Here is a 13,737-nt window from a genome sequence, read left to right on the forward strand (position 1 = left end):
TGAGTAACGAGCCTTTTGTACTATTGACAGAGTTAAGAAAACGAAGTGAGAAAAAATTTATGATTACTCAACAATCCTTCTGAAATGAAAATTACATAGTAAATAGATTTTCCCATGAATACAGTTCCAAGATTCTTAATTAATGGATTTGATTGAATGAAATCATTTTGGATATGATTCGAAAAGTAATCCTTTTAGAACAACCAAGTAATTAAGAGTTAGTAATTAGAGTTAATATTATGAGTATTATTAAAGCTCCAACTATGATATGTATATCATCAGTAGTTAATCACACTGCTCTTTTATATGATCTGTCTTTCGTGCAAACTTGTTACTGAAAATTCAGAAACTTTTTGACTCGTAGCATCAAAGTGTCAAGTTGCTGTGAAAAATACGCGATTCAGAAGAGCCAAATCTGATTCAGTGTGAAAAGTTAGAAGTGTAAGGGGTGTAAGAATTTGCTTCTTTTTCACTTTTCGTTGTTCTTCCTTTCTTTCTCTACTTGCCGCATGGTTGACGTTCAACCAAGTGCCACTTGAATATTGGAAATTGTAGAAAAGTTTTCAACCCCGTGAAAATATCTTCGTTGTAAAGCTAAGTGCAAGCACCTACCATGTGAAATGGAGCAGAAGAGTTAGATTTCCAAACTTTCATACAGACAAATCGATCATTTGTGACTTGCTAAACTATTTGAATTCGTGATAATAGAAAAAGAAATAACAATAATTCAACTTTATGCTCGATATTATAAAGTTCCTCTGTTCATTCTTCAAAAACAAACGTTTGCAGTCCTAATCAAAAGCTCGTAATCTTTTTATTTAAAATTCAATTGAACTAGAAATTTCTTATAAATGCTGATAGATCTCAGCCTTAGCGTATCGGTTAGCACAGTCAGCAAATAATTTTAGTCTTAATTTTATTTCTAGAATTGTGAAATACGGCTTTTTCTCACTCAGTTATTTTATAACGAAATAAAACTCTTTTATTCACTTCCAATGCTCATAACTTTTGAACAATCATCGTAAAAACTTCATACATACCTTCAGAATCCACCCCAAAGTCTGATCTTCTCAACGTATTCATCGTTTTTTGAATTCAATATTTCTCACTTTTTCTCCATATAACTAAACTAGAATAAAGCCATCAATAATTTTATTTATGATCTCATTTTTAATCCAACTTAACAAATAAAGCTCCTGCAATCAAAATCATAAAACAACTTGATAAATTGGGCCACTTTTAAACTTAATACTTTTTTTTTCTAGAATCAATGAGTGATGTAATAGAAGGTGTCTATGATGGGCGTCATAATCAGCTGATTTATGGAGTCTTCACCACACCAGTGAACTCCATTGGTGGGTCGGCCGTATGTGCCTTCTCAATGAAAAGCGTCCTCGACGTCTTCCAAGGTGCTTTCAAGGAGCAAGAAACAATTAATAGCAACTGGCTGCGCGTGCTTCCAGAGAAGGTGCCAGAACCACGTCCAGGTGCTTGCGTCAATGACTCGCGAACACTTCCAGACATAACAGTTAATTTTGTTAAACTTCACCCGCTAATGGATGAGGCTGTTCAGTCCTTCTTCGCTCTACCCGTCCTTACCAAAGTCAGCTTCAACTACAGGTTCACACGGGTGGCTGTCGATCCTCAAGTTAAAGCTCTTGATGGAAGAACTTATGACATACTTTACATTGGAACTGGTAAGTCATCAACATCTTCAACTCTTGTTAACAGATGTAGTTTTCTCCCTCTAGAATTCAATTTTAGAGAACTTGTACTGTGTGTAGTTATTCACTGCACAGTCGAATAGATTTTGATTTCAGACTTATCTTTCATTACAAATAAATTAAAGAACAAAACCATGAACGAATAATTAAATTATAAAATTTTACAGCTTTTTTTTTTGTTAGTAATAATAATGAATAATTTCAATTAAATTAGAGATAAAACAAAATTAGAAGTAATTAGTACGGCTTTATTGAATAAACACAACTCTTTGAATAACTAGCACAAATCTCTTGATTGCTAAAAAATAATTCTCATTCATTGAATCTATAACTAATTATATACGTTACAATTGCAGATGACGGAAGAGTCATTAAAGCTCCCAACATAAAAACTCCCAACTCAACGACAGAAGTGGGACAAGTGATCGTGAGTGACGTGCAAGTGCTACGATATGGTAAATTATATTATATCAGTTACATACATTTGTATATTCAACATCCTGATGTATCTCAAAATACGTCAGGTCTCACGACACAAGATTTTCGCATTTCAATTGTCATCATCATGTATTTGCAGGTCAAGCTGTCAAGGACCTTCAAGTAGTTCATCTCGCTGGTGAAGCGAGCAAATTAGTCGTTATCGCTGACTCGGAGATACGAGCTATACCACTTCACCATTGCGACAGTCTCGCTGTACACTCCTGCGTCGCTTGCGTCGCTCTTCAGGATCCGCATTGCGCCTGGGATGCTACGATGGATTTGTGCGTTGCTGTGCCAACTAAGTTACATGACAATGATGCCAGTAAAACACTATTCCAGGATATTATCACCGGGAAACACAAGGGATGTAGTTATGAGCAAGGTAGATATTTCTCACAAGCCTCTATGGATTCCTCTGTAAATCGCCAGCCTCCCAGCACCATCCACAGCTAATAACACTGCCTCTACAAACTTTTATAACTATCCATTAGTTTATTTTTCTTTCATTTCTACTTTATCTTTATCTAGCTTTTTCTTATCATTTTCTTTATTTTTCTTCATTTTTTTATACCACATCTTTTTATTTACTTTAACTCTTCAACATCTGTCATTTAAAAACGTTGACATTTATTCTAAACTTTCTAGATGTTTTTTCTTATACTTATCAATCACTTTCTCCTCCATTTTTCGTTATACTTGGAACTTATTAGCCATTATGTAAGGAGTTATTAATACTTATTATAAGTTCAATGATTGATTAAAAATTCTGTGTTAACTTTTAAAAAGTCTCGCGAATAAATTATCTCCAAGACTTTTGCAAGTGTTATTTGTTTCAAATTACCATAATTCTAATCTTTGTATATAACAAAGTCATTTACCGTTATTGGATAACTTCATTTCCTTATACCTTCACCAAATCTACCATATAAAAATAAATAATATTATTAACTTTATTGTAGAGTACATCAATGGATTTTTACCACTGAAAAAGATCAATCAAGTGAATAAAAAAAACAATTGACCATTCAAAAGATCAGACCTTTAACAGATTGACCTTTCAAAAGGTTTTACGATCATTAATTTTTTTTTCCAACAAATCAATAAGAAAACTCATAAATTTTTTCACTCCATCAGTCAATACTTGTCAATCACTTTTTCTTTGCTTTTTTCATTACAAATCATGAAAATATGAAAGTATATGATTATATAAATTGTTTCTAACACTTGTTAAAGTCATTGTTGATAAGCAATATAGGAAGCTGTTGAAAAATAGTTTTGTGTTAAACTTATATCAGTTAAGCACGTAATCTTTAACTATCATATCCATCATCCTATGTATGATCATCTGTCCTCTTAATTAGTGAATGTCGCCTTGGACTTGAAGCCCGTGCCTCCAGCGGTGCCCTCTCGAATCGGGAATGGTGAACAACCCGATGAACGGGAAAATGAAATCGTCATCACCTTGGATCAGGGAAATCAATACAGTCGCACGCAACCAAGAGCTAATGAACCTCAAGGTAATGCCACGAATAAAAGCAAAACGAAACCTTTCCTTACAATAAATTGACTGCCCTTTAAATTCTTTCACTTTTTTTTATCATATCACTTTCCTGAAATGTTTTTCAATAACTAACACAAATCTTTGCCAAGTGGACAATGGTAATTAAAGAGCAGTCAATTTATCATCTCCCTTGTCAGCTTTGTCGTAATCTATTTCATTTGGTGTAATAGCGCTATAATGAATGTAATTTGTCGACTCATGATCATTGACATCAACACAACGCGGTGAAAGTTTTTCATTGATCAACGACTTCTTATTACTACTAACATGAGCATTTATTTGATTGAATTTAAACGTCTATTAAGGCTGAAAAAAAAAACGAGCATGATTACCTGGGGTGCTAGCGATTGATGATAAGACATTATTTATGTAAATAATCGATTGGCTTTGTTATAGGTGTGATAGTAACTCCAGTGGTATATTCAGCGCAGACATTAACTGGAGCGTTGATTGGAACTTGCCTCTTTTCTTTGATTGCTGGTTTTGCGTCCGGGTTCTGGTTTTCCCAAAGGCTTCGAGGTGCACCTTATCCGGATCCACCAGAGCAACGTCAGCAACTAAATCGTCTGACAGAGAGTTCAGAATCCCCAGCGGGCTTCAATAACAAGTCCATAAATCTCGTGCTTAATGTACCTCCAAAAAACCCAAACGGCAAAAATGCCAACTCTTCAGCTGAGAACAAACCTATGCAAAAGGTCAAGAAGACGTATATATGATACAGAAGACGGAGAGCCGTTTGAGGTTTACCTCCACGCGGCGGAACCGTGGCTTCAAGTTCTTCCGAGGCTACAGAATCCGAGAATTCATACAATGATAATTATGATAAACCACCAAGTTCGATAATAAGAAGAAATTCCTTACCAGCAGCTTCCACTGTGTCATGTAGCAGTTCAGAGATCGATTTACAACATGTTCCTCAAACTTATGATCCTCCTAGATATGATTTAGTCGTTAATCCTGAACTCCTAAACGAGCGGAGAAATGACGAAACGATATCATGTTCGAAAATTTACTATGATCAACGTTCTGACACTGCTACGAGATCTACCAGAGCCTCAATCCCTGTTCCACGTTCAGTTCCACGCGTCAACTCAAAATTCGCCGAATCATTGGACCACTTGGATGTCAATCGTCGACGTACTCGTGGTAAACCCGAGTTTGACGCGTCACATGAACATTACATGGTTCCAACGCATGAGCCCAATCGGCCAAGTGACAATCGCACATTGTCATTATTTAATCCAGAATTTTTACCAAATTTTAACGACATGCTTATGTATGTGAGACCTGATGCCGATCTCAATGTCTCCTTTCCCACTTGGAATTCCAATGACTTTTCTTATGGTGAAAATAATACTTCCATTACGAGGGAAAGCCTCAATAGCGATGCTAGTGTTGATTCTCGTTTCATTGGGACATCCAGTTCTACTAGAGATGCTAGCTATACCAGTTTAAATATCCAGGATCGTTTGAATCACGTGACTGGAGTATTGGAAAAGGAGAATATATATGCTGCTGTCGCGCGACAAGAAGCTAAACGAGGGTGCAACACAATCGAGTACAATTGTTGAGTTATGAGCGTGGTAAGTTAAGCTTTATCGTCCCCTGCGTAATACGAGTGGGTTGTGTGCGTCGTCAAAAGCCATTAAATGTGCAAGCGAAAGTTATATTCAAGAATACGAGTATGGAAAGGAGAAATGATTGAATGGGACATATTATTATTGAATATATATGATGGATAATTATTGTTAAATGTGATACGAAAGGTGAACTGTGTTCTTAGTAGTGGCCTGTTAGGTAATTAGATGAAGCAGAGTAAAAAAGAAATTTTTAAATTAAATTTAAAAATGTATCGTTGCATATATAACATAAAAAATAATACACAGTGAAAAATTTGTGAATAATGTGTTAAAAACAGCTTTATTCAATATTTTCTTTGATTATAAATTAAAGAGAATTATTTTTCTTCAAGAAATTTTATTGATTTATATAACTTTGTGTAAACTAGAACATTTTTTATGCTTAAGATTTGAAATTGGATAATTGTGCAGTATATGTATTACTTTAAGGCTTTAATACAAGTAAACTAATTGTTAAGAAAACTTTTCTAGGTGCTTCTCAGAAATGTTCAGACCATTGTGTTAGATTTTTATCTACAAAATTGATACAAAAATGGAATTAAAAGTAATTCTATTGATACTTTTCTTTTATATTTAATTGTATAATAATGTATAAAATTGTGATAGAATTTAAGAAACAATGAGTTTATCTGAAAGATCTAGTTTTCAGTAAATTAATGAGGTACTTATTTCTAATTTTCACGAGAATAAATTTATCTGAATGAAAATCTTTGACCTATAAAAGATTTTTCACTCTTCAGACATCAATCATTCACATAGATTCATTGTTTTTTTTATTCATAATTAAATTATTTATTTTAGAACAAAAAATTATTTTATTAAAAAGAAACAGTTGATATTTGAAAAATGACATTCAACTTGAAATGGTCACGATGATATTTTGTTTGCGAATCAGGATTTTTATAAACATTGTAAAAAAATTTAAGTGTTAATTTTGAACATAAAAGTAAACGACTGTTTTTAACATAAAAACAAGTATTAAATGAACACAAATTTTTTTACTGTGTACTCAGCAGATGAGGCGTGCCTTCCATGTATTTTTGTTGGCATTTAGCTAGAGAGAGTAAAGAAAATGTTAGAGGACGTGAAGAAACTGTGAAGATGCTTTTAAGGATAGCTCGAAATGATGACGTGAGGTGTAAGTAAGCAGCTGGCGCAAGTTCAATATCGACTATAATGAGATAGTAGATCGAAAGTAAAGCGGAGTTAGTTGAATGTGGATATTAGTAGTATATAGTTGAGTATACATATAAGTTATATTGATGGGATTAATGGAAATTGGTTTCGATCGACCGACGACGACTCTCGTACCCGATGGCTCACTTGGCGCGCAGGCTGGACTGCCAACCAGGTGGAAACGACTTTATATGTAAATATATATTTTAAATTAATCTCGTCTTCAAAAATAATCTCGGCGGGCATCGATAATTGATATTTAACATATGTACATATTTATCCCGTCGAGAATAATCGATAGGTGAGTGTGGGTAGGCATGCGTAAATACTTTTTGTACATCGCTTAACAAAATGCATTTAATTCCTACCCTATGCAGACTGTATGGAAATTATTATTATTATTATTAAAAAGTATTCTCTAAAGAAAACCCGAATGGCAGCTATTTTACAATTTCTACTGGATATATAAACAAATTTATTGCAAATTATTCGTCATGCTCTCTAGGTATCTAAAAGGAAATTTGGAATATTCATTCAATCCATTACTTAGCAATGGCACATCCCACACGATTATCCTTTTAGGTATCTTAAGTTTATTTGTCGAATTTTAGTAGTCTTATTATCCACTCAACATATTGGATTGCTGCACTAATTGTTATATATATATAGATATTTTTTGCACATTTGTTTGAATAATCAAATTAATATTCTTTGTAAGTAATTAATTTTAAAATTTATTTTTTAATACTCTGATTATATTTTAGTTATTAATTTAAATCAAATCATGTGTACTAATTTTAAAATAATAGTTTTAAATATAGGAAATTTTATAATTAATTTCGTACAAAAAATTGTTATAATTGTTTTAAATAAATATTTAAGTACAAATTGAAGAGACCTTTGGTTACAAAAAAATTTTTGTATTTTTTTTTTTATACACTTGTTTGAATAAATGAATTATTTTTACCGCTTTAATTAACGCTCTTTCATTGAAACAATTATTGCAATCCTCAAGTGAATTAAAAAATTGGATCCTAAATATTTGATTCAATAATAGTGTATGAAGAGTCAATTTTTAAATTAGTTGTATATAGTGAAATTGCTCTATTTTTAACAAATGTTCAAAGAATAGTCAGATACCCTTCATAGAAAAAATTATCAAAGATTTATTTTTGTATTATCATTTGGAAATTTTTGCATCAATCCAATATTACTTAGAATCTTAGATTAATTCATTAAATGAATTTTGGGGGCGTATTAAAAATCTTATACCTGCTGTACATGAATAAAAATGGAACAATTTAATAGGTAAAATTTTAAATACCCCAAAAATAATTACGTGTACAAATAATTAAAATATTTCAAAAAATAAAAAAAAAATTAAACTATCTAATACGATACGTACTAACAGAGCATTAATGAAATTGTAATTATAAAAAAAAAATATTAAAAAATGTCCCTCGATTATACAATTATCGAGAGATTTATTGATATTGGATTGAAATATTTTGTTATTTTTGGAATTTATGATTAAAAAAAAAATAATAATACATGATTATTGCCTCGATGGTTATTTGGAGTTTATCTGCTTGCAATTATAAACAATTGCTAGGCAGGCAAGAGAAAAAAAATCTTAAACAAATGATATTAAAATTTTTTCAACAGTGTAGTTGTATAAATAAATAATAAATATTAATAATAAAATAAAAATATTTTATTTACACAACATAGATTAGCAGAAACATTATCAGCCGTTTTTAATGATCCGTCGAAGGATAACTATTGTTTCAAATGCGTTATAAAAAATTATATAATCGCTACATTCCATTGAAAGCCAGGACTGCCAATAGATCGTATTTACGACAGTCTGTTCTTGTTGCGAAATTGACAAAATGTTAATATTATAGCTCGAAAAAATATTATATCTTCAAAAGTAATTACAATACGCGAAAAAACTGACTGACGTATTGCGATCATATACAAAAAATCATGAAATATTTTAGTGGCCTTTTTGTAGACGATTTGTCTGTGCTTATACAGATCTTGCGCGAAAGTGAGAATATGCATGAAAAACATTATTTAACAAATATTTAATATGATGATGATATTATTAATAATGAAAAACAATAAAAAAAAATAGACAATTGGACAATGATTAGTGGTTCTAATGTGTAACGATCATAATAGTTATTTATGAAAAATCGAACAATTTGTCAATTTATTCATCGAATAATGTATCTGTTTTATACTAAAAAATATTTGTTACAATACATTTAATGTTTCTTTCCCGATACCACAAAATATATATATAACACTGTGAAATATTAATGAAATGAAAATAAAATAAAATGTCGGTAGATAGATGAGATAGGGAAACAAGGCTCGATGGCAGTCCAGGCACACGAAATACGCTGTGCCAATAAAATATATTTTATGTAAATAGAGACGGCAATGAAACAATAGAGACGATCGTTGGGAGAAGAGTAATAAATAAATGAAAGAGAGACTATAGTAATGGTTAAAATTGTCTGAATGATATTGAATGTTCATACTGAAAGAACTAATCATACTGATATAAAACCCATCCAAATACCTTTTAAAATCGCTTGAAATATGACTCATCTCACTTTACAATTATCATTCTTTTTTGTATTAATTTTATAACACGAAAAATCAATGTAGATTATAAATTACATTTTTTAGCTAACTTTGCACAACAAAAAAATTTTATTAATAAAATCACAGTTTCAGCGATTTTTGATGGTTCTTGGGAAATAAAAAATCCTTACATTCACTCTTGCTTCAGAAATTTTCGACCAATGCTGTGAAATTATGACCACTAAGAATACAAAAATGCTAAATAATTTACAAGATTCGTTGATGACGAATAAAAAAATAGTAATGATTGATTAATATAATTAATTAATAAATGATACTACTGATAATAATGATTATAAATGCGTACTATGTTTTAAAAACAGCAGAATATTGTAGATATTTCGAGAATATTGTTAATTGCATCATGCGTCACATGCACATAATTTATCATCAAAGACATCTTTGCCCTGTTTTTAAAGGTATTCTTATGCCAAGCAATCATGACAAAGCTATGCTATTCGTGCAAATTTTTTATACGTATCGTTTAAGTATATATTTAATATGCAGGATTATAGAATGCGATATGCGCGTCATTAAACGCAGTGCTGTACATAATTATTATTATTACAATTATTATACATTGTATTTAGTAATTATATAATAAGTTTACTTTATTTTGCGATGATCCAATAAAAATTATTTTTACCCGCCTAAAAAATTATTATATGTGACGCGTTAAACAGAATTTTATTTTAATTAGCTAGGAAAGAATATTCATTTTTTATTTTAGACTCTTAAAGTATATAAGATATAGTTTTATATATTTTTTAAAGACTTTTACGCGCTTTATGGAATCTCATTTATATTAGTCTTGTGATCAATAAGTGTAATCATGACCTTAAAAAAAATCTCCTGTTTTTCTACTTTATCATTAATTAATCAAGTATGACAACAAGGTATTATTAATTGTCATTAATTATGTAACTGTCAAATGTTAGTTAAATTTAATACATTAAAAAAACAAACTCATTTACAGTAATATATATTTTTAATTCCTATTGCCGTTAGTATATAAAAATTTTAGATCGTTTTGATCATACATAAACTATAAGAGTCTTTCATTTCAAAAGAACAAAAAAAAATTACTAAATTAGCTAAATGGAGAACAAGGAAATATTTTAAAAAATGTAGAACTCCGCGCGCAAGACTGAAAAGCTTGTACATACTGCGGATACGTATAAATATAATATATATATTAACTACGTATGTAATTGCATAGAAGTCAAAATTTAAATATTATATATTGTAGTTATTCCTGAAAAAAGTTTTTTAATTAAAATGTATATACGGCAATATATTCATAGATTTTCTCATTTATTAAAACATTAAAAAAAAAGTTTATAATTTTCATTGCATCTTTTATTTGTTCGAATTCATTTGAATATACTGTCAAGATTATCCAGATAATTATGTAGTTTTTTTCAAAAATAAATCAACCGTCATACAATTTTAATAAAAATGGAAAAAAATAATTAGTAAGATTATTCATAAAGTCATCATTTAATATTTTTGCAATAAGGTTTATTTTTTAAGCATTAAATTAATTTGAATTGGATATAAAACCTTGAAGACTCAATTCTTCAATAAATTATACAAAAGTTATGTGAGCATTGAAACTTATAAAATATTTTGTTGAATAATATTAATTTACTGAATGACAATGATAGAAATTAAACTTAAGTAATGAATGGAGTGCATACTTTTTGAACAATAATAATACATAATAAAGATTATTATCAAATATTAATTGTTTATTTATTTTGAACCAACGATATCAACAGAACACAAATGAAAAATTAATCAAATTGAAAATAAAAATTTTTTATTATTTTTTAAAATGAAATCTAACACCTAAAGTAATTATAGACATGCTTGATAATTTTTTAACAACGAAACAAATTGAATTATTGTATAATACGATGCCTAATTTAGATTTAACTATACGAATAGGGTATGGCAAAAGCATATTGCATGACGAATGCTACTCACAGATTCGTAAAATTTACAACCCTGATATATGATAGGAATAGACGATTAAAATCAATGTCATAATTAATGTACTCAAAAGAGAAAAAAATAATAATTCCAATGTGAAAATGAATAAGGCAATTATACAATAATGTAAGTAAAAAATTGCTCCCTCTCCAGACAACTCATTAGTGTTACTGAGTCACAACGGAAATTATTCACCACACGAACAAGGGTAAGTTATTCCGGGAATATCCGACTTAAGACCCTTCGATCAATACCTTGGAAGAAAGAATACAAAAAACAATTTAAAAACATCTTTTTTTTGTTTATTATATCATAAATCATCTTGTAAATTTATCTGTACAAAAAATTGATATGAATCACAGACAATATCAAAGTATAAAAACAATCAATTAATAGTATTGTATGCAGATACTGAGTAATTGTTCACGAGTAATTGTTCATATTAATTATTATCTCATTAAGTTATGAATAACTTTCCGATTTATAAATACCTAATAACGCACCCTGAATTACTATATCAGGTAGACTTGATTTTGAGTCAGCATTTACATATGGATCACATTTAAATGTTATTACAGGATGATGTCCTATTTCGCTGGCTGAATGCATATTAGTGCCATTACCATTATTTCTTTTTCCATCAAATCTAAAATAATTGACAGTATTGAATGCATCAGTTTATTGAGCATCATTATTGAAAACTACATTACTTGTAACAACTTTATTATCAACCATAACATTGATAAAAAAACAAATAAACATTTTAAAATAGAGCCGAGTATGCAGATAATGAGAAATTATATTATACAGTATTATCAATGAAAATATTTAAAAACAAAATAAAGAGAAGTTTTATACTATCACTTCATGAGTTTAAGTGTAAATTCTTATGAAGAGTCATAAGTAATTGAAGTTTTTCATCGTATAGATTCATAAAAATAAATATTTAATTAAAAAAATACCTTCTAGAGATCATTTTGCTGGTCCCTTTAGCACCTTCAATTCCTAAAAACTCTAAAACTTGTTGCTTAGTCATAGATAACTGCAGCATCTTCTGGATATAAAATTCAAGAGCAGCTTTTCTTTGTTCTAATACTTTTGGATGACAATTTCTAACTCTCTTCGGTGGGAAAGGTACTGTATCAGTTTCTTTTTTTAGCTGAAAAAATATAATGAAAGCTTATTAACCTATTAACAAATAAAGGTGTCATTTAAAATAAGATTAAATTAATTAAATTACTGTATGTTCTAAATACCTGTTTATTCGTAAAAAATACATCTTTAATAATTATCGATAATATGTCAATAATAATTAGCAATCCATTGAATAATTAATACATAATTAATGTAAATAAAACCAACCTTTCTATGCAGAGCATTAAATGCACTGTATCTTTTTTCAATCGAATATTTAACACCAGTTGTTGAATCGGTTACTTGTATGGTATAAACGTAAAAAGATTTGCCATGAGCTACCTCCGTCAAGCGGTATCCGGTGATAAAAACTTGATACATATCATTGCTTGTTGTTGAAGCATTTGTCGTAAATTCTCGCAACGTCATGACAAACACATCAGCCACAAACAAGCCTCTCCAATTTCATTGATTGCATCAACAGCCATCAATGAATGTCAACATTCATGTATCAACCAACTTTCACTGTGTATTTTAGAATTTCGCTAAATTAATCTGTTATTTGAGTACGTCATTTGATGGATAATTATCACAATGTCTGTATGCCATTTTTAATACGTAAATTGATTTGTTACGTATCTAAAAATTGTGTTTATTTAATCACTACTCCAAAACGTAAAACCTTGCACAACAATCACGTATTTACATTCTTTTATGCATACGTCACAGAAAACTCTCAGCTGGTTAAACAGAATCATAGGAGTCTACTTTATCGACTAGAAAGTCTCCCACGTCGTGACACAGAAAAAATGTTTATGAATCATCACAACAATGTATGTAACAATTTTATCTCTATGCATTGAATTTCTATCTGTAACTTATTTATACATTTTTTCATTGTAAGGATGTTTCATAAACAATATTGAAAAATAATAAATAAATTCTACTTGAAACAATGTTTACTCCAATTTCACTCAATTAACAAATGTTTCTATTTTACTGAAAGATTTAAAAGAGAAAGAGAAAGAATATCGTCTTTTTAGCTAGTTCGATAGTATTTTTGATATTTTAATATGATTCTACGTGGAAATAATTGATGAACAAAGGTCTCTTGGAAATATTATAAACAGAGAAGCAGAGCCAATAACAAAGTCCACTAAACTTCAATACATTCCATAAACGATAATTATTTAATTACTCATTAAAAATCAATGTTACAGGCATGTCACTTGATGGTATGGAAATCAACGTTGACATGAGATAAAATGATTTACACCCCAATTCTGACATACATCCTCACTCTCTACCACCATCTCCAGATGGTGCAAATTAATCCAATGTCAATGTAGCTCCCTCAACGCCTCAATGA

At 30.0% G+C, this 13,737-nt stretch overlaps 3 protein-coding genes across 4 annotated transcripts in view; 2 read left to right on the top strand and 1 right to left on the bottom strand.

Annotated features, from left to right (window-relative positions):
* Nucleotides 1-4,519, top strand: part of LOC118063937 (semaphorin-1A-like) — a 101,075-nt gene extending 96,556 nt beyond the window's left edge. The window contains exons 10-14 of one of the 2 annotated variants that reach the window (XM_035078220.1): nucleotides 1,266-1,697; nucleotides 2,081-2,179; nucleotides 2,302-2,586; nucleotides 3,566-3,721; nucleotides 4,162-4,519. In XM_035078220.1, coding sequence (XP_034934111.1) covers nucleotides 1,266-1,697; nucleotides 2,081-2,179; nucleotides 2,302-2,586; nucleotides 3,566-3,721; nucleotides 4,162-4,481 — 1,292 coding nt within the window. In that variant the 3' untranslated portion in view covers nucleotides 4,482-4,519. The remainder of the gene's footprint in view (nucleotides 1-1,265; nucleotides 1,698-2,080; nucleotides 2,180-2,301; nucleotides 2,587-3,565; nucleotides 3,722-4,161) is intronic. The other variant, XM_035078221.1, reaches the window with a different exon arrangement.
* LOC118063973 (uncharacterized) lies at nucleotides 4,506-7,341 on the top strand (the record flags this gene model as incomplete). The annotated part of the gene is made up of 1 exon (XM_035078273.1): nucleotides 4,506-7,341. A coding segment is annotated over one exon (831 nt), but the record flags the coding sequence as incomplete, so codon positions are not given.
* A 4,179-nt stretch (nucleotides 7,342-11,520) lies between these two features.
* On the bottom strand, nucleotides 11,521-13,087 carry LOC118063939 (sorting nexin-24-like). Its single transcript, XM_035078228.1, has 3 exons — nucleotides 12,597-13,087; nucleotides 12,197-12,393; nucleotides 11,521-11,880 (listed from the first exon to the last, which is right to left on the bottom strand). Exons 1-3 carry the CDS (start codon nucleotides 12,795-12,797, stop codon nucleotides 11,697-11,699), a joined length of 582 nt encoding a protein of 193 aa, XP_034934119.1. The 5' UTR covers nucleotides 12,798-13,087; the 3' UTR covers nucleotides 11,521-11,696.
* Between the last annotated feature and the right edge of the window lie 650 nt (nucleotides 13,088-13,737).

This window comes from Chelonus insularis, unplaced genomic scaffold (genome assembly GCF_013357705.1).
Source record: "Chelonus insularis isolate UGA/USDA-ARS -01 unplaced genomic scaffold, ASM1335770v1 contig_150_pilon, whole genome shotgun sequence".
In the NCBI taxonomy this organism is placed as follows: Eukaryota; Metazoa; Arthropoda; class Insecta; order Hymenoptera; family Braconidae; genus Chelonus; species Chelonus insularis.